Source organism: Tupaia chinensis, unplaced genomic scaffold (assembly GCF_000334495.1).
Source record: "Tupaia chinensis unplaced genomic scaffold, TupChi_1.0 Scaffold142374_1, whole genome shotgun sequence".
NCBI lineage: Eukaryota > Metazoa > Chordata > Mammalia > Scandentia > Tupaiidae > Tupaia > Tupaia belangeri.
In genome coordinates, this window is record NW_006202222.1 from 134,810 (window position 1) to 156,206 (window position 21,397).

At 38.4% G+C, this 21,397-nt stretch overlaps 2 protein-coding genes across 7 annotated transcripts in view; one reads left to right on the plus strand and one right to left on the minus strand.

Moving 5' to 3' along the window:
* Window positions 1–1,498, minus strand: part of HEPACAM2 (HEPACAM family member 2) — a 50,643-nt gene extending 49,145 nt beyond the window's left edge. For 4 of the 6 annotated variants that reach the window (XM_027766317.1, XM_027766318.1, XM_006163492.2 and 1 more), the window contains exon 1: window positions 1,324–1,497. In XM_027766317.1, coding sequence (XP_027622118.1) covers window positions 1,324–1,402 — 79 coding nt within the window. In that variant the 5' untranslated portion in view covers window positions 1,403–1,497. Of the gene's footprint in view, window positions 1–1,323 lie in introns of all 6 variants that reach the window. The other 2 variants (XM_014582129.2, XM_006163491.3) reach the window with 2 other exon arrangements.
* Window positions 1,499–8,690: 7,192 nt separating this feature from the next.
* VPS50 (VPS50 subunit of EARP/GARPII complex) overlaps window positions 8,691–21,397 on the plus strand; it is a gene marked incomplete in the record, with an annotated part of 117,723 nt that continues 105,016 nt past the window's right edge. Inside the window, 2 exon segments of the mRNA XM_027766315.1 lie at window positions 8,691–8,821; window positions 17,960–18,028. Of these exon segments, the coding sequence (XP_027622116.1) occupies window positions 8,789–8,821; window positions 17,960–18,028 (102 nt within the window).

Consider the following 21,397-nt stretch of genomic DNA (forward strand, 5'->3'; position numbering starts at 1 on the left):
CCCTATGCTATTTCTCTAAGGTATATTTTAATTTTACTTTACGCAAATGTCTCAAGTAAATTGTCTCGGAGTTATTCTGAAACCCAATTAAACAAACATCATTTATAAAATACAGCAGCCTTGTTTTAAAATTAAAAATAAGTGGAGCACTGACACAGGTTATTTTGAAAACTGAGAAAAGTGAACAAAGGTAAAGTGTCAGTTGAGGTAATTGTTTAATTTTTCAAAGAAAATTTCAAAAACCAAAAATCTATTATAGGCTTGAATTTAATAACAAACACTGCAGTAACTAAAGCAATCACGACTCAAACAGTTTTTAAAAATGTACAGATTATATATTTTGAATATGTGGGATAGTTACGTTAGGTATAAATTTGAATAAAAGTCACATTTCCAATGAAAACTGTAGCCGCATATAGCAGTGAAAGTACCACTTAAAATAAGCAAAGACACCCAAAACTTAAATTGCTTATTTAGCTAAGTTTCTCTTAAAATGTAAGTAATAAAGACTTTTTTGAATTTTCATCTGTTGAATATAAACAAAGCAAAAAAATTGACCTGACTTTTATAACTGATAAATAGGAGGAATGGAAAGAGATCTGGTGAATATAATGCTAATATAAAATAGCGAACTGTTACAGAGAAACTCCTTTAAACTCTAAGAATAAAGAAGAGAATAAGAGAAAAGTATTAAGGTACAAGAAAAGAACAATTTAATAGGACTAGCCATTGCCCAAAAGAGAAGAGCTAAAGGCATGTTGGAAAAATAATCCTTTTTAACATATTTCTCCTTTTTGTGTATTAATTTTTTAAAATCAGTTTGGAACCTCATAGTTTTCCATATTTTATAAGAGATCATTTAAAATGAAGTAGAATCAACAAGATTTTTAATTAAAACAATATCCCCAATGATAAAGAAAACTATTTGCATAAGTTGTCTTTCATTCCAAGTGGTCACAATTTCATGGCCTGTTAGACTATTTCCCAGAATAAATGCATTAGATCCTATTGAACCTATATGTAAACTCAAATAAAAGAAGAAATTCATTAGATTTTTAGAATGTCTTGACTTTCATAAGGAGTGCTATTGGTCAATAATTGTTTTAAGGAAATAATTATTTATTGAACCTCATTTCTCCTAAATGTTCTTGCTTCTTTGCTGGAACAGTGTGTTATTGTTTAAAGGTTCTGACCCGCTCTTCAATTATCTGAGTGAATCTGTAGCCTAAAGAAAATATGTACCTTATGCTCACAATGAAAACAAAACAAAACAAAACAACCAACAAAACAAAACAGTTAAGACACAATGATGGAGGGCCTTACCTAAGAAGAGGAAGTAGATTTTTCCTTGAAAGACCCCAACCATGCTGCCAAAGAGCTCCATGAAAGCATCGTGTCCCATGCATACGGCACCCTGTTCTTGGTGGCAACTTGGTTCATGGACCAGCAGCTGCTGGTTTATTTGCTAGGGAAATAAGCAGTGAGGTAACAGACCCTATCCTGCCTCTTGCTTCTGTGATTTGAATACAGAATGAATGTGTATACAAAGGACACAGGGAGTGGGAACACCTGTTACATGCACTGCAAGCTCACAGGTTTATGACTCTTAGAATAGCTTCTTAGCAATTATCAGTAATTGTCAGTGTATTGTATAAAGTTTTCTAAGTTATTAATAGTCATACAAAGAAAAACATCTTTTCGGGTGACTTAATTAAAAAATAGGATGCTTTCGTAATGATAACATGAAATTTTCTCATGAAAAAAAAAAAAAAACCCTGGTTTTCCTATCACTCAAAAATTAAAAAGGAACAGTGCCATAATTCTGAAATTGAGAACAATATTTCATATTAAAATTGAAATGTGTAATGTATCTGCCAAGCAATTATAAATCTTCAGGAAGTCATTAAGTAACATGTAAAAATTACACTAAAGAGTCAAAGCAGAGCAATTTTCAAATGTATTTTTCTTTGCAGTGTTTTCTACACAAATAACTGCTATGGTTCTATTGAATCTATGGATTCATCTTGTTTTTAAAGGCCAATCACAGGTATGTTTCCAAGTAGGGCTGAAGCATGGATCATGCGTAATTATAGTGAATAGCCTATGCCACCAGATAATATCTGAAGTCACATTTTCACAGCTGAGTATAGAGGATGTGAGTCAATGATCCAGAGAAGATGTAGGCCCTAGTGTAGTGTCTGGGCTACAGTCTTTGAGTCTGGCCTCTTCAATGACATGGCAGCAGGTGATCTAAGCATTTTTTACTTAGTTTACTAAGTTATAAGTTACCACTCCTCCCATTTGAAGAAAAATTTAATCTAAGCCTTCTACTATATAAAATGGGAACTATATAACCAAATCAGAATCTAATCAAGTAAAATTCCATTTGTAAATGAGTTTTAATGGGATAGGAATATTGAAAAATGTTCCATAACAAGAAAGAAAGGATGAAAATTCCTTAACTGCAATTAAAAGTCAAAAAGAAATTATAGTTATTTTGGAATCTAAATTTGGAAATACTCTTTGCATTAAGGCCCCCAATGTGATTAGAAGGGCTTCTATAGGCCAAAAAAAGTGACTTTGGGGAAATCTGAATTCACATTAGAGGTCAGTCATTTTATGATTTCAAAAATGGCAAGAGCTTCCCCCCACCCTCTGCCTCCTCCCAGGTAATAACTTTGTACTATCTCTAAGTTGAGCATATACTTTTATTATATCACTAATCTCATTAACCTCAATTTATGTTATTGAATGTTTATTTTTCCTCTGAGTTCCTCAAATACAGAGGAAAATACTCTTACTCATTTATGAATCGTTAGCATCTACCATCGTGCTTTAACTACGTGCTTTCTGATTATACTTAAGTAAGGCAAATTAAGTTTAATATTGGATTGCACAAAATACAACTTGGAGAGTAATATGCAAGTTCTGCAGATATCACACAAGCTCCCCCAACACCTTTTAGCTCAATATTCATCTCCAATTGCCTTTATTTATTTATTTTTTTGGAGAGGTTTTTGCTATAGGGCGCATGCACTCGCCAGAAAGACAGAGACAGAGAGACAGAAAGCGAGAAATCACCCCCAAGGGGGGATGGCCATGCCACAATCTCTTCTCCTCCATCTTCCTCTCGGGATCGCGGGCATGCACGCACAAGTGCCCGGCATGAGTTTAAGCCACCAGGTCTGAGACTTGAATCATGGTCGACTACGTGGGAGTCCAGTGACATAGCCATTACACCACCTGCTGGTCTCATCCAATTGCCTTTATTAAGTAATCTCTTTTCAGTGTTTATCAGCTCAATAATGGCTCATGATGAAGTTTGTTAGGTCCTTGAAAAAACAGGGAAATAAAAATAAAGACAATGTAGTGTGTTTTTCTAAATGTTAAATGTACTCAATATAAATGACTTTTTAAAAATTTAATTTGTTATTGGACACATGTGCTTGCTGGAGAGATACAGAGAGACAGAGAGAAAGTGAGAAAGCACCCCCAGTTGAGAAATGGCCACACCACAATCTCTTCTTCATTCTCCCCTTGGGATTTTGGTCACACATACACAGTTGCCTGGCATGTTTCTCAAGTCACTGGGTCCAAGGCTTGAGCTGCACAGGCAGCCATGTGGGATCCAGCCATCTTACCCATGCCACCTGGACGGTTCTAAAGGACTTTTTTATTCTAAGATTCTTTTTCTTTTCTTTTCTTTTCTTTTTTGTTATTATTGGTGTTTTAAATTTCGTTATTATATGACAGAAAGTGATAATATCTGATATATAAATCATCTATGAAAAAGAATCTTACAAAATAATCTTTGCATGTGTGTCATGGCACACACAGAAAAGACAATCCCTGTATTGTACATTTGGGGAAAATGCTATGTGGTATAATCATGACAAAGTGCCCTCTAGTGGTAGGTGGTAGGCATAAACTCATACCTGCTGGAGTCAGTTTAGAATTTAGGACGTTTGTACATGAAGTTGTTAAGAGCAACATTCAAGGTTAACTTCAACTTTTGTCAATTCATACATAATTCTTAAAAATAATTTAAAGGGTTTGTCATTATAAGAAATTCCTATCATCTTACACCTGTAACCCATTTCCCAGCTCTGTTTTATATAGGAAAAACAGACCTATAGCCCCACAGTTTACGGATTTTATAGTTGCATTTAAAATGAGAACATTCATTAACCTAAAACAGCAGATGGCATAATGGTTACATCACTGGTCGCCCACATAGTTGACCGTAGTTCGAGTCCCGAACATAGTGGCTTAAAACTCACACTGGGCATGTGGGCACACACTCAAAGTCTCGAGAGGAGAATAGAAGAGAAAGGATTACAGTGTGACCACCCACCCTGGGAGGTGATTTCTCGCTTTCTATTTCTGTCTCTGTCTTTCCGGCAAGCACATGGCCCTATAGCAAAATTCTCTCTAAAAATAACACACTTAACATGGTTATCCATGTGATTACATTGCAAAGCAACACCAGGAGCCCGTGAAATAGTGAGTCATTGCATGTGGCCACACACTCCTGAACAGGTAGGCTTGTGTACATGCACTGTGTACATGCATGCATTGAAAGGGCGGATTTTTTTTTTTTGTTACCTCAAGTCACACTACATAGTTTATAGCCCAGCTTATTTAAATCTACATAAAGCTGGTCCTGCTTTATATACCAAATGTCGGCACCTGAGTTTCAAACAGTCGCATTATTTAATCATGAGTGTTTTGCAATGGCAGAGACCATTGAGATGGAGAGGTGGAGAAATGCCAAAGTCGGACAGTGGGGACTAGCAAGAACTGGGCAAAGAAAACATGTTTTTATTGTTGTAATTAGTAGCGCCTAGGGAAGATTACTGTTCACAGGGAAGAGCTGGCTGCTAGAGGAGGCTATCACATATGCAACGCTGGGGCTAGTGTTCACTCCACTATGCTGCTTTCCAGAAGCCTAGGTGTATATTTTACATCGCTGTTAAATGACTATGCAGCGGTTTTCTGTTGTCTGTGACTGCCTGCTCAGAAGAGTAGTCACACTCTCTTGGAGAGGCTAGATCTCTCCACTGCTTTCGTATTTACTGGATGGTAAGAAATTTATCTTTCTAGTAAAACCAGGATTTCTGCTCTTATTTACGCTTCCTCGTACTTGTACCATTAGAAATATGCCCTTAGGACCAGCTGGTGACATGAAAGTTAAAGTTTTGATTCTCACATGGCCAACTCAGCTGTTTGAGTCCCAGACCCAACAGCTTGAGAAACACATTGCATGCGTGTGCATGAGTGCCCAAAATTTGGAGAGAACTCTGGAGGAGAAGGGATTGCAGTTTGGCCATCCTCCCTAGGGGGGCGCTTTCTTGCCTTCCTCCTTTCTCTTTGTCTCTCTCTGGCAAGTGTGTGCACCCTATAGGGAAAAAATATGCCCTTAATCTACTTTACTGAAAAATTCTGAGTCTGATCAATTTATTTAACTCCCAGCTCTAACATCCTAATCTGCAAAAATGGGGCTGGTATTCCTCTACCAAGGCTGTATCATCCAGTGACCTTTCCTCCAGGTTTGGTGGCAGGTCAACCAAACTTCCCACTGGTTTGCACCGAACCACCACTAACAACAACATTCAGGCAAATAATCTAAATTTTACACACACACTTGTTTACTTATTTCTTCCATGAGGGAGACAGAGATAGAAAGACAGAGGGATAAGCACCCTCAACATGGTTTCCATGCCACAACCTACCCTAGACTCAACCAGCCAAGATGTGAACCCGGGACCTTCCCCATGCGGGTCCATCTGTAGTACCACTGTACTATCACTTGACCTCTATATTTTTGAAAAAGGAAAATAATACACCCCATAATTTAAAAAGTGTTTTTTAGGATTCTAAATTATTGTTTTTAGTGTAGGTAGCTAAAATTTCATCATGTATAGTTAATTTATTTTATTTAGTGTTAGGGTCTGTTGAATTAGAAAATAGAGTTTATTTGTACAACAGCACTGCCTTATATGCTTTGAATATTATAGCTTTGGAAGTTGAGAAGCCTAGGTTTATAAGAAATAAAATATAGAGTATTAGAGTAAAACAAAAGTTGAATGTTTTCTTGTTTTTTAGTATCAAATAGATATGAAAAACACTCATCTTAAATTTTTCCAATAGAAAGAAAAAAATAAACAAATGCACTGCATGAAAACTATTTTCGCTTAGCTTCAACTTCACATACTTGAGTGTGTGAGAGAATCTAAGTTCTAGTTCTGGAGTAAGTTCTATTAAAATGTGTGGCCTCGGGACCAGCAGTTAGCATAACGGCTATGTCGCTGGCATCCCACGTAGTCGAACGCGGTTCGAGTCCCGGACCCGGTGGCTTCAACTCACACCGGGCGCGTGTGCGTGCGTGCCCAAGATCCCAAGAAGAGAATGGAGGAGAAGGGATTGCGGCGTGGCCATCCCCCCTGGGGGAGGGGGTGATTTCTCTCTTTCTGTCTTTCTTTCTCTCTCTGTCTGTCTGGCAAGCACATGCGCCCTAAAGCAAAAAAAAAAAAAAAAACCTCTCCAAAACAAAAACAAAAAACGTGTGGCCTCAAAACCAAAACCAAATATAGATACACTTTCTCATCTAAAAAAAGCGGATTAGAAATGCTAGTGCTGGGTTGCCTGTAAGAATCACTGGAGATCTTAAACAGCCCCCCACCCCCCAAAATCAGCAATAACTGTAATAGCAGCACACTCCTCAGGTAAATCTGAACAGGCAGATTGAAGAACTATGGATCCTGGATCACCCCTAAAACATGCCTTTCAACTAAATTGTAAACCCCTTGAAAACCACCACTAGACCTGACTAATCTAAAGTGCTCAGGATAGCACTTTAGATTGCCCAACCATCAACATATGTTTGATGAATTGGGTTCTACTTTTCATGCTAATATGGCTGGCAGTTTCTGTTTCTTTTGAAGCTTTTAGGAATTTCTAAGGATTGAAGATTTTCACAGTCTGACAAGATTAAAGCAGGTAAAGAATGAACTGAACTGCAATTGCCCTGGACTGACTGGAATTTCTTTAAGGTGTGAGAAATAATAGTCAAGGAAGTATGCAGTTAATATACAATTTCAGAAGGAGTTGCTAAGCACCATGATAGAAGCATGCATAAGGTGGTTCTGTTGGAGCAGAGAACTGAGCACAATTATGACAAATAATACCTTATCATGCTTCCTAATTTATAAATTGCACTCCCGTACATCATGTCATTTATGCTTACAAATCCTAGCTCAAATATTACCTTGCTTGTAAAAATCAGTAAAATGATTAGTATTAGTGCCTTCGAACTTCAGTCATTTGCAAACCATTTATTATTTTTGCCATTTCTGACTACCAGTCATTATTGTTTCCTTAATATGTTTCCTTAGGTTAGCATACTTTTTTTCAGTTGTTTTAAGAAATATTTTTGAAATGGGTCTGTGTCATATATTTTTTAGTAGACATTAAAATAAATGTAAATTAAAAAAATTATTGGTACCATGCTTTAGGGCTTGTTCTTCAACAAGTGAAACCTTTGCTTAAAACATCTGAATAATCAATCTTTTAGTTTCTGCTCATGTAGATACATGAGATCATACGTGTAAAGCTATTAGCAGAGCTCCTGACTTGTAGGCAAAATCTCACCTACTGCTGTTTGCTCCGGGGACACTTACTAATATTATTGATATTTCCATAATTGGTAAATCCTTAAATTGAGCCTTCAAAAGACTCAGCTATCATTTCTCCAATTTAAATAAACTGCTAAAAATTGAAAAGAGGACCTCGAAGTGATACATGTACTCATTAGTTTTTTCAGTTTTCCATCTCAACTTGCCTTAGATTACGCATACTTAAAATGATAGGGTTGGATCCAGCAGGTGGTACAGTGATTAAGGTGCTGGACTCCCATGCGGTGGACGGCAGTTGGAGTTCCAGACCCTGCGGCTTGAAACTCATGATGGGTATGTGTGTGTGCTGCCAAAACCCAAGAGGAGAGAGTGAAGTGACTGCGGTGAGGCCGTCCCCACCTAGGGGGTTATTTCTCGCTGTCTCTCTGGCCAGCCCATGGTCCCTATTGCAAAAATCTCTCTCTTAAAAAAAAAAAAAGGGTGGGAGTAAATCCTCTGATCTTAGGGTTTTTGCAGAGGATACCAAGACTGAGGAAGAACCGTCCTAACCCTGGCCGGATGCCTATTGGGCAACTTGGACCACACCTTTTCTCAGGCCAAACCCTGTGCCACCTCAGGAGTCCAGCGTTCTCTGGGTCACTTCTGGCAAGTGCCCTTTCTTGAAGTGCTTCTCCTTCGCATTACTGTCACGTTCTTCCGCCCCTCCCCTCTAGACCAGATGGGGTTTTTTCCTTTACACGCCTACAGAGCACCATATCAGTCCGGTTTGCACAGAGCCTCCTCCATCCCTGGTCTCCTGTGATTTAGGGTTTCTGCCTCGCCTAGATAAGGCTACGGAGGGAGAGCGGCTCTCGGAAGATTCGCGATCGCGGTGGTCACTTACAGCAGTAGGGTTTCAGGTTTGCAGGCTTAACTGAAGCGCCGCTGTTCGGTTTGCTGGGAAATGTAGTACCCGGGCTGGCCTCTTTCCTTTGTTTCGGCTGGAGGCGGCACCTGGAAGACTACAATTCCCAGCATGCCTAAAAAAGGATGACCTGGGTCGCCGGCTCCACGTGACCACCCACTATGGCTGCCCTGTGTCAAGGCCAGCTGTCTGGTGGTTCGGTGTGATTTGTTAACTCTTTGCGGCAGGTTACCTCCTTCACGATTTCGACATGCAAAAAATCAAATCTCTCATGACCCGACAGGTAAGTCGCAGCCGCGCAAGCAAAGGCGTCCTCCATCTCGGCTGCGAGAGGAGCTGATCTGTTCTGTACCCGGGCGGCGGCGGGCGGAGTCCTAAGTTATAGGTGGTGGCAGGGGAAGAGCGAAGCCAGGGCACACCCTGGAAAACTAACCAGAGTCACCGTGGTGGCCTCTCAGAAACCTTCTTTAGACGAGGTCACTGAGGGAGACAGAGGCTCTGTTTGTCTCTCTCTTCCCCTTTTTGCCATCTGGCCATCACAGCCTATCTGCCTTGCGGGGTGCCCCGCATCCTGGCTGGCTGTCGTCTGCGAGCAGGTGGCTTATGTAGGGAGATGGGGTCTGTGCAATTGAGGTGACCTGGAACGAATGAAAAAAGCGAATGATTTGAAGACAGATGTGGGCAAGTACTCAAACCTTGTAGCTTAAGTGTTTGGGTGTGAGAGTAGGATAATTATTTTGTTCATTCTATCTCACAGTTCTATAATGAGCGTCGTCAGTAAGCTAATACGTGTGAAAACTCTTCGCAAAATTTAATTTACAAATGATCTTTGTCATGGCAAAATATATATATTTTTTGACCAGAATGATAATCCATTAATAAGAGCTTCTTTTTTATTTTTCACAACCCATCTCATAAATGTTAGGATAGATATCCTTAATAATGCCTCAGTTTCTTTCAAGCAAGAAGTGACAGACATGTCCTTATATGAATTTATTGATCATTACTAGGTTTTAGATACCTTCATTCCAACTTTAATTTTTCACTAGAATTGGCCATTTCTTCTCATTTTTATATAACATAAACATAATTTAGAGTTTTAAGTCAACATGATTTTGAGAAATCTGCCTCATCTTTAAAATAGGAATAACAATAGCATGTGTATCATGGGGCTGGCCTGATGGTGACGTATTTTATGATAGAATGAAATTAAACAAAGTAATTAACATAGTTCTGGGGGCTTTAACAGGAATTCTAGGTCATAGAACCATCACTTTGACTATATTGATAGTGGGAAACGAGGAAAACTGGAAACAGGCTGTTGTAGTAATTCAAACAAATTGGTCATTTCATTCTGACTTTGGTATCTGCCTATTTGATTTTTATGACAGTGGACAGTTTTGTACATTATACCAAAAATACCCCCAAATTGTCTTTGGAATGTTGAATTTGGATTTTTTGCATCAGTTAAGTTTGGTATTCCTTTGTGTTTGTTGCCTGCCATATATTGGGCATAGAGAAATGCATCATGACTTTTCTGACAACCAAATAGTTCAGTGTAGTCAACATTGTAGTAAAACATCAACTTTGGTTGGTTTATAGGTTTTTTTTAACCTTATATTGTAAGAATGAAAAGGAGAGAAAAATACAAAGATTTCAGATACCAGTGATAATAAGTTTGTATCTTCTTAATGTAATGAAACTGGGTTGAAAATGGTTATTCTTAAGCCTTAGTCAAATTGCTTATGGAATTTGAGCAGGCCAAATCTGTGTTTAATTGGGATGGAAAAATAATCCTGAAGAACACCTAGTACGATGTGTAAAAAGCAAGGTAAAATTAATAATTTTACACACATTTTTAAAATCTTAATCATATGTATGTTTGTGGCTTGACTTCTACATATTTATTACTAATGCACAGTTCATGCATCTGTGAAGTATGAAAATAGGATGCTCCCTCGAGTTATATTGAAGGTTTTAATTAGTGTTTATTAATGAGTTAAACAAAATACAGGTTGAGTGGCCTTACCAGAAATGCTTGGGACCAGAGGTATTTCAGATTTCATATTTTTTCAGATTTCGGATTATTTGCATGTGCATAATGAGATGTGTTGGTTGGAGATTATACCCTAGTCTAAACACAAAATACTTATGTTCATATACACCTCCTACACATAGCTTGAAGGTAATTTTATACAGTATTTTTTGTATTGCAGTGTTTTGCCCAAAAAATCCAATGTAGAATTTTCCATTGATGCTGTCATGTTGGTGCTCAAAATGTTTCAGATTTTGGACCCTTTTGGATTTTGAATTTTTAGATTAGAAATGCTCAATGTATAATATTATAGAGAAATACACATATAGTGTACGAGGCTACAGAACGTGCTAATAAGATGTTGCGTTAATATGGGGAGATAGGAAATTAAGTTCTCTGAAATATGTTTTGTGACATTTCAGCTGTCCTATTATCTTTGCAAAAGAGTGGGAGCTTTGTTAGCTCTCTTTATTTAGATTAGATCTGTTGTTCGTCTGTCTCCATTATGTTGGCTTCTGTTCTTTCAGCTCATTCAACAAATGCTTATTGAGCACTGTGTGCCAGGCACTATTCTACATTTGGGGGATGTAGAAATAAACAAAACAGATGCGTGGTGAGGCAGACATGGTGATAAATAACTTAGAGGAAAAGAGGATAGGGCATCCTAGGAGTTGTTGGCAATTTGGGGCACTTTATAATTTTAGATAAGGTAGCTAGATGAGCCACTGAGATGCTAATTAAGAAGAATCAAAGGAGGCAAAGGAGTGAACTGTGTGGATACCTAGGAAGGAGGTATGCCTAGTGGAAGGAAAAGTGAGAGCCCAGGCCTTGAGGCGGGAGCTTGTTGGAGGAACACCCAGGGGCCAGTGTGGGAGGAGTGAGGTGAGTGAGGAGGAAAGCAGTAGATGAGGACTGCAGCAGCTCAAGGAGCTGAGGGCAGGACGCTAGATCACACAGAAACGTAGAGGTCATAGCAAGGCCATGGATTTTGTTCTGGATGAAGTCAAAAGTGCAGGAGTGATGCCATGGGATGTAACAATTTAGCAAGACCATTCTAACCTAAGTTTTAAAAATAGATTGAAGAGAGGAAAAGAGCAAAAACAGTGAGATCAATAAAGAGGCTATTGCAGTAATCTAAGTGCGAGAGGGTGTGGGCCTTCACCAGGGTGCTGGAGGTGGAAGTTTTGAGACAGCCGATTGTGAATCTATTGTAAAGGTAGAGTTGACAGGATTTTCTGACAGATTGAGTTTGGGCTCTGAGGGAAAGAAAAGCATCGAGGATCACTCCAGATGGTTTGGCCCCAGCAAGTACAAAAAATTGTCATTTGCTGAGATGGATAAAATTGAGGGAGGAACAGATTGAGGGAAAGGAGACAGTTTTTAGATTTGTTAATTTGAAAATTTCGGTTTTTTAAGTGGTTAGCTAAAGTAGGCAGTGGACCAAATGATTGAATTTGTTCACCACATTTTGGGTGTTAAGTATGCTATAGATGGCATATAACCCAATTAAAATCATCACCGGAGTGAGTATAGATGTACAAAGAGTCCATGGTTGGAACTTTTGAGAACTCATTGTTAATAGTTCAGGGAGAAGAGGTGGATCCAGCCAAGCAGAATGAGAAGGACACTCCAGGGAAGTAAGAAATGATCAGCATCCCGAATGGCACCTGGTGTATAGCAGATACTCTCAATAAATGCAACGGGACACTGAAGGTTTATGGGAAACGGAATCACAAACTTTTTGTTTATGGAAAATACATATGATGAAAAAGCTATGCATAGATTTCAGTTTTTGCGCACCAAAATAAACTCAAACTGTAATTAATTTTTCCCATGAATGTTTTGAAGTTCCCTAGTATTAGTACTAAATTATTGTGTATGGGGCTTTTTCTAGATATTTGTATATACACAGTTCCATTTCAGGCATTGGTTTCTTTATTGAATAACTCTGGCCAAAGAGAATCTTAAATATGATAAATTCCTCCAAGGATGTCTTTCTTTTTTTTATTTTTTTAAGAGAGATTTTTGCTATAGGGTGTGTGCACTTGCTGGAGAAACAGAGCCAGAGAGACAGAAAGTGAGAAATCACCCCTTAGGGGAACGGGAATGCTGCAATCCCTTTTCTTCCATTCTCCTCTCAGGATTTTGGACATGCACGTACATGCGCTTTATGTGAATTTTAAGCCACTGTGTCTGGGACTGGAACTGTGGTGGTCTATGTGGGAGTCCAGTGATATAAGCATCTGCTGGTCCTTCTCCAAGGATTTCTGTAGCATTAGTTAAATAAATCTATACTTTTAAAAAATGTTGGCTTAGAAGGTATAGCAATTATACTTTTTATAAAATATATTTAATTTTATTATTATTCTTTTTTAAATTTTTGCTCAAGGGCATATGCATTCACCAGAGAGACAGAGAGAGGAAAAGTGAGAAAGCAAGTTGCCTGGTCTGGGACTCAAACTGTGGTCGGACATGTGGTAGTCCAGTGCCTCAACCACCGCACTACCTGCTGGCCCTAAGCAATTAAACTTTTTAAAAATAAAAGGTGGCCGTGATTTGGAATTGGATTATGAAGATTTACTTACTATATGAGTGTGTATATGCACGTGTGTATGTAATATATATAGGAGTTTAGTTATAAAACCCTGCCTTGCCTTCTTTACCACTGTTGATGCTGTGCTTCATGATGACTATGGGTGGAAAATCAACACAAGGAAGAATATACAGCCCAAGCCATACTGTTCTCACTTACCTAGTGCAGGGTTATTAAACCTCAGCAGGCCTTTCTTTTCTAGCAAGCGTTCCTAGAAACAAAGTTTCATTTTGCAGTCAAGTGCATGTTCCCATGGGAACAATGTGCTAATTACTTGAGAGACTGGAACTTGAAAAGCAACTTGTATTCAATAATTGACTGGTTTCTTTGGTGTTTACCCTGTTCCTGGAACTTGGCTAGCCACTGATTTATAGAGTTATAGAGTTAGATAAGACTTGGTCTCCCTCTCCCCTTGGAATTTAAGGTCTGGGAGAGAAGGAAGATATATTTAAAATTTAAAGCCTCACTACTTTGGCTGAGGTGTTTTGGAAAATATCTAGTTGTGTTTCTAAAACATTAGTGTCACCTGGGATTCTTGTTAAGATGCAAATTCTTGTTGCTAATCCAGAAACACCTGTACATTAGTTTTTTTTTTTTTTTTGGTTGGACCCAGGAATCTCACTTTTAAAAAGTTCCCTGACTGGGAGTTGGGGAGGGGGAACCAGTAGATGGCATAATGGTTACGTTGCTGGACTTCCACACAGTGGGACGTGGTTTGAGTCCTAGACCTGCTGCCTAAAACTCACACTGTGTACATGTCTATGAGTGCCCCAATCCTGAGAGGAGAATGGAGGAGAACAGATTGCCCTGTGGCCATCTCCCCTGGGTGGTGACTTCTCTCTTTCTGTTTCTCTGTCTCTCTCTGTCTCTCCAGTGTTTACAGGCACCCTATAGCAGAGACCTCTCTTAAAAAAAAAGTTCCCTGGGTTATGTTTGACAGAATTGATTAATGGGTTATACTGAGAAATCCTATAGTGTTTGAAGCTTAGAGATTTAGGACTTCATAGAGAAGATAATTCTGAAGGTGATGTATTAGTTTCTTCCTTTTTAGAGTGATGAGTATGAGAGTGTACGTTTATGTGAGTGTATGTACATGTATGAGAGAGAAAGAGAAAGAGAAAGAGGGAGAGGAAAACGGAGAGAGGTGGGAGAGAATGGTGAATGGGTTTAATATTCTGGGAGTCATAGGATACTTGGGGGTGAGACAGAGCTCTTTGTCATAGAAAGTTGCATTTTGCAATAGGGAAGATAAAAACACAAATTGAGTATCTGTTATCTGAAATGCTTGGTGTGAGAAGTGTTTCTGATTTTGTATTTTTTTAATATTTGTATATACATAATGTAGTATCTTGGGAATGGGAGGCAAGTTTGTATGCAAAGTTCATTTATGTTTCATACACACCTTATACACATAGCCTTAAGATAATTTTATACAGTATTTTCCATTCACAGCATTTTGTCTGTGACCTGTCATATGAGGTCAGGTTGGAATACTTGTGACATTATGTCAGCCCTCTAAAAGTATCGATTTTGAATTTTTGGATTAGGGATACTCAATCTGTAGATATTTTATAATTTACATATGAGCAACTTCTGCTCTAAAGTCTCAAATAACACCATAAGCATATCACATAATTTAGTTGCTAAGAACCCCAAAGGGCCAGTATAGGGCAATTAAAGGACAATTTGTATTATCAGTCTCTTAAATGAATGTATTAGCTAATTTTGCCTATTGGGCATTTTAGGTCTTTGTTTCAAGTAACCTATTTTTTTTTTTGAGAGATTTTTGCTATAGAGTGCTTGTGCTCACCAAAGAGACACAGAGAGACAGTGAGAGGGAAAGTGAGAAATTCTTGGAATTTTGGGCATTGCATGCACACGTACCTGGTGTATCAACCTGCCAGGTCCAGGACTCAAACCACAATTGGGTATGTGGGGAGGGGGGGTCCATTGCCTTAACCACTACTCCATCTGCTGGCTCCTTGAGTAGTTTTTATTTATTTATTTATTTTGAGAAATTTTTTTGCTATAGGGCACGTGGGCTCACCAGGAAGACAGAGAGAGACAGAGAGACAGAAAGCGAGAAATCACCCCCCAGGGGGGATGGCCATGCCACAGTCCCTTCTCTTCCATTCTCCTCTCGGGATCTTGGGCACCCATGCACATGCCCCCAGCGTGAGTTTAAGCCACTGGGTCTGGGACTCCAACCATGGTCGACTACGTGTGAGTCCAGCGACATAGCCATTATACCAACTGCTGGTCCCAGAGTAGCTCATTTTTAAAGAGACTTTAGAATCAACCATGGTGGTGCAGGCAGTAGATCACTGTTGCTTGACATGAGAGGCTTAGGTTGTATTCTCTATCAGCTTAATACGCAGAGTATTGTGCCCATAATCCTGACTGGAAGGCAGTGGGGGGCTTGCAGCACAGTGAGACCCTGTCAGGGGTTCCTGTCTCTCTTTCTTTCCCTTTCTTGTGAAAGAAAAACTTAAAAAAAATATTTAAAAGGCTGTTAAAGTTTACATTGCTAACTTCTTTCTGTCTTGTTAATTTCCCCTAGTACAGATCAGGCTTTCTGTATCGCTCAGTTAATATCAATATAGGAAGTACAGGGTACTACAGAGTTAATGAATGGGTAGAAAACAATGGCATGAAATTTAAATCTTAATTTGTGCAGCATGAATTGGATACATTGATGAGAAACAATTGAAAAATGAAAGGATTACTTATATTAATCAATTAGCACGCATGTATAAATTAAAATGCTATTGCTTGAACTTTTTCACCAGGTGAATTTGGTAATAGATAAATAATTTTCATCATGTGTGTCTTCTGTTTTTAAGCCATGGTTAAGTTAGAATTCCACCATTACTTGTGAAAGTATCATGGAATTCACTTTTCTTTTAAAATACAAAATGTGTATTTTTTTACCCAAGTTCACAATATAGGGTAGGGGGAGAGTCTTCAAAAAGTACCGGAAGGGACCAGCAGTTAACATAATGGCTATGTTGCTGAACTCTCATGTAGTCGACTGCAGTTCAAGTCCTGGACCTGGTGGCTTAAACTCACGCTGGGCGTGTGTGCGTGCGTGCCCACAATCCTGAGAGGAGAATGGAGAAGGGATTGTGGCGTGGCCATCCCCCCTGGGAGGTGATTTCTTGCTTTCTGTCTCTCTATCTTTCTCTGTCTCTCTGGTGAGCACATGCGCCCTATAGCAAAATCCTCTCTAAATAAATAAATAAAGTACCAGAAAATGCTTATTATAAAAACCTGCATGAATTTAAAAAATTTTGCACCAAAAAACCCCCTTGTACTAAGATTCCATTTTTAACAAACTTTTGAAGTGTTCTGATGGTACCATATGTATCAAGTGGTAATTATTTTTAGACTATACATTTTTAGAATATTTGTTTTTAAGACGTATGTTTTGTATATTTTGAAACAGGAAAAGTTCAGTTTTTAAAATGGCCATTTTACATAGCCATTATACCAACTGCTGGTCCCAGAGTAGCTCATTTTTAAAGAGACTTTAGAATCAACCATGGTGGTGCAGGCAGTAGATCACTGTTGCTTGACATGAGAGGCTTAGGTTGTATTCTCTATCAGCTTAATACGCAGAGTATTGTGCCCATAATCCTGACTGGAAGGCAGTGGGGGGCTTGCAGCACAGTGAGACCCTGTCAGGGGTTCCTGTCTCTCTTTCTTTCCCTTTCTTGTGAAAGAAAAACTTAAAAAAAATATTTAAAAGGCTGTTAAAGTTTACATTGCTAACTTCTTTCTGTCTTGTTAATTTCCCCTAGTACAGATCAGGCTTTCTGTATCGCTCAGTTAATATCAATATAGGAAGTACAGGGTACTACAGAGTTAATGAATGGGTAGAAAACAATGGCATGAAATTTAAATCTTAATTTGTGCAGCATGAATTGGATACATTGATGAGAAACAATTGAAAAATGAAAGGATTACTTATATTAATCAATTAGCACGCATGTATAAATTAAAATGCTATTGCTTGAACTTTTTCACCAGGTGAATTTGGTAATAGATAAATAATTTTCATCATGTGTGTCTTCTGTTTTTAAGCCATGGTTAAGTTAGAATTCCACCATTACTTGTGAAAGTATCATGGAATTCACTTTTCTTTTAAAATACAAAATGTGTATTTTTTTACCCAAGTTCACAATATAGGGTAGGGGGAGAGTCTTCAAAAAGTACCGGAAGGGACCAGCAGTTAACATAATGGCTATGTTGCTGAACTCTCATGTAGTCGACTGCAGTTCAAGTCCTGGACCTGGTGGCTTAAACTCACGCTGGGCGTGTGTGCGTGCGTGCCCACAATCCTGAGAGGAGAATGGAGAAGGGATTGTGGCGTGGCCATCCCCCCTGGGAGGTGATTTCTTGCTTTCTGTCTCTCTATCTTTCTCTGTCTCTCTGGTGAGCACATGCGCCCTATAGCAAAATCCTCTCTAAATAAATAAATAAAGTACCAGAAAATGCTTATTATAAAAACCTGCATGAATTTAAAAAATTTTGCACCAAAAAACCCCCTTGTACTAAGATTCCATTTTTAACAAACTTTTGAAGTGTTCTGATGGTACCATATGTATCAAGTGGTAATTATTTTTAGACTATACATTTTTAGAATATTTGTTTTTAAGACGTATGTTTTGTATATTTTGAAACAGGAAAAGTTCAGTTTTTAAAATGGCCATTTTCTGTGTATGTAGGTGTGTTCTGTCTTTTTACAGTTCTTAAGCACAATTAAAATTCTCTTTGTCTTACTTTCTTTTAAGGGTCTGAAGAGCCCTCAGGAGAGCCTCAGCGATCTTGGTGCCATTGAGAGTCTCCGGGTCCCTGGAAAGGTATTGATTTACCCTCGCGAGTGTGACTTTTCACTTCCTTAGGGAAATATTGTTGTCTCTGGATAATAATTGATTCATAGAAGCTTCCTTTTTTGTTTTGGTTTTAAAAATCACAGGTGGAAGGGTATAATGATAAGTTAGGTGAATTTTTATAGTACAGTAGGCGTTGGGCTTGTTTTGGCTTTGCTTACTTATTGAGATGTGGTGTGATTTGTTATAGTAAACTAGAAAATACAAAATTAATAAATGTAGAAATCATTATATCAGATTATTGATTTTAATGGTCATAATTTGGAGAAAGAAAATGGAATAATTTACTACTGACTTTTTATACTCTAAGTCACTGAATCCAAAATCATGATTATGTTTTATGGTGAGGCAGAAAGTTTTGAATAAGCAGCCAAGACATAACTTATACTGTGTTGTAGATATTTTAGAATTTAATCCTCCGGGGACTAGTGGATGGTGTAATGGTTACGTTGTTGGACTCCCATGTAGTCGACTGTGGCTTGAGTGCCAGACCTGGTAGCTTAAAACTCACTCCAGGTGCACATGTGAGAGTGCCCCAAATTCCAAGAGAATGGAGAAGGGATTGCAGTGTGGCCATCCCTGACGGGGAGGTGATTTCTCCCTTCCTGTCTCTCTGGCAAGTGTACGTACCTTATAGCAAAAATCTCTCTCTTAAAAAAAAATGCATTGAATTCTCTGAAATTCATGTGAGCTCCTCAGTTTACAAGTTTCAGATAAGTTACTTGAAAGCTAACTGGCTTCCCTCAGGAGAATTATTAACCTTTGCTAAATCCTGGCTGCTTCTCTGGAGTGATGCAGCTTGGAGCTGACTGAGTAGCAGCTCCATAGCAGATCAAAGCCCGCACTTCTGAATGTCTGCTCTTGTGATTTTCAATTTGAGGATTACATGTGAAAGTACTGTTTGTTTTGTGAGTCTGGTAGCTTAATGCATTGGGCTTGTTTCTCCTGATTAGCAAGCTAAGGCTGCTGTTTACATCTCAGAGTCAGCTGCCTAGGAGGATGATTTCCATCTGTTTCAGGCATCTTATACTTCAAGTGAGTTTGTATTTACTGCATTGCTTGTATTTATGCCCTTTAAATACAGTGAAGGCTAACAAACCTTTTTGTGGGAAATGGTCCAAACAAAAGCTTATTGAAGAATTTTGAAGTTTTATATGATGCTATTAAAGATTACCAAGTATACTAAAATTGGAAAATAAAAGATAGCCATAAATCATGGTTGACAAATCATTTTCTTTACTTTTTTGACTTAAGAAAGATTCTCATATGTTATCCATATGCCTTGAGTTAGACTGTGTACGTCTTAGAGTCAATATTAAATTAATAAATGGGCCTCTTTAAGAAATAACACGAATCTATTATTAAGAACTTTTTGTTCTCTGTAGACTAGGACTTTTGATATTTTTTCTAATAGATAATAAATTCATGATCATCTCAGTACACTGTCTTCTTACTGACTCTCCACCCCTCATCTCAGTGACCAGTGCTATCTGTGTACCTTTGAGATGTACCTTTCCTGGGTAGTGTGTCCAGGTTGAAATCCTAAGGTCAGCAGTAGTACATGGTTCCGGTGAAGATCAAGCCTGGGACGTTCTGCTCATACTAAGGAAGCTTAGTTAGTTAAGTTGTAAAGTAGTTAATGGTAAAGTCGTCGTTAATGCCGTAAGCTTACATTTAACCTGTTCTAGGAAAGCTGTACAACCTTCTTGTGCCTGTTTTTTCTCTCCATGCTCTTTTGCAGTCTCACAAGTGCTGGATGGTGAGCAGGGCCTTTGCCTGCTCTCTGGGTAGTTTTGAGAAAGAGTTGCTGGGTCCAGAGGGTGGGAAAGCTCCGGTCAGTAGACAGTTTTGTATGGCCAAGGTGTACAGTCACTGCTGAGATTAAGGGTTAAAAGGACACTCATGTTCAGAAATCTCTTGCACAGTATAGCTCAGTGTAACTTTAATGCTAAGTGTATTTTTCACAATTTAGATGTGGCTTTATGCATAGGTCGTACACATATATTTAAAATGACTTATAGTTATACAATTGCTTTACAATTAGTGTTGCAGCTAGTTTTTGGACTTGAAATAGATATTTTCAAAAAATGATCTTTACTTAAATTTTTCAAATTATTAAAAACATTTCAAGAAAATAGAATATTTTACTTTGAAATTATTATTATTATTATTATTTTTGAAGAGGTTTTTTTCTATAGGGCGCATGCACTCACCAGAAAAACAGAGACAGACAGAGAGGCAGAAAGTGAGAAATCACCCCCCAGGGGGGATGGCCATGCCGCAATCCTTTCTCCTCCATTCTCCTCTCAGGATCTTGGGCACGCACGCATGTAAACGTGCCCAGCATGAATTTAAGCCACCGAGTCTGGGACTCGAACCTCAGTCGACTACATGGGAGTCCAGTGACATAGCCATTATGCCAACTGCTAGTCCCAAAATTATTTTTAAAGTAACTTTTTATATTTATATAAAAGTAATATATGCAACGAAACAGAAAACATAGTAAGCAGGAAAAGTTACCTAAAAATACCATAAAGTCACCAATAAAAGGCAAGTTTAACATAGCTTTTTGGTCTTTTGCCTAAACATAGGAAGTGAATTTATTGAGCTTCTACTATGTGCTAGATGCATTCTAGGGATTGTCAGTGCATCAGTGGAAAAGCTAGTCTTTTCTAAAACCTAAACCTCTGTTGTCAGGAAGCTTACTTACACTGAAGTAGGGGGAAGGTAAGATAGTAAAGAAGGTGATTGCAAATGATGACAGATACTGTGAAGGAAAAGGGGTGATGAGATAAACTGTGAAGATAGGAGTTTTTTACCACCGTTTTTAAAAAAACAAAAATAGTAATATATCCTAGAAATTATTTTTAGGCTTAGGTTTTAAACTTAGTAATATATATTGCATAGAAAATGCTCATAGTATACTACGACCTTTTTCTTTATTTTGAGAGATTTTTGCTATGCGTGTGTATGCTCACCAGAAAGACAGACAGTGAGAAATCAACCCGTGGGGGGATGGCCACACCACACTCCCTTCTCATCCAGTCACCTCTTGGGATTTTGGGCATGAACACACACGTGCCTGGCATGGGTTTTAAGTCACTGGGTTCTGGACTCAAAAGGTGGTCAACTATGTGGGAGTTCAATGACATAATCATTATGCCATCTGCTGGTCCCTATACTACTGTTTTTAAAAAGCAAGCTACCTAATACTGTAGTTTGGCTTCGGTAGATATTTTTTGAACTTAGCAATTTATGTTATTTAAGTAGTCAGTATAAATGCTGATATGGAGAAAAATTTAAACATTTATTTAATTGCTTCATGTCATTCATAAGTTG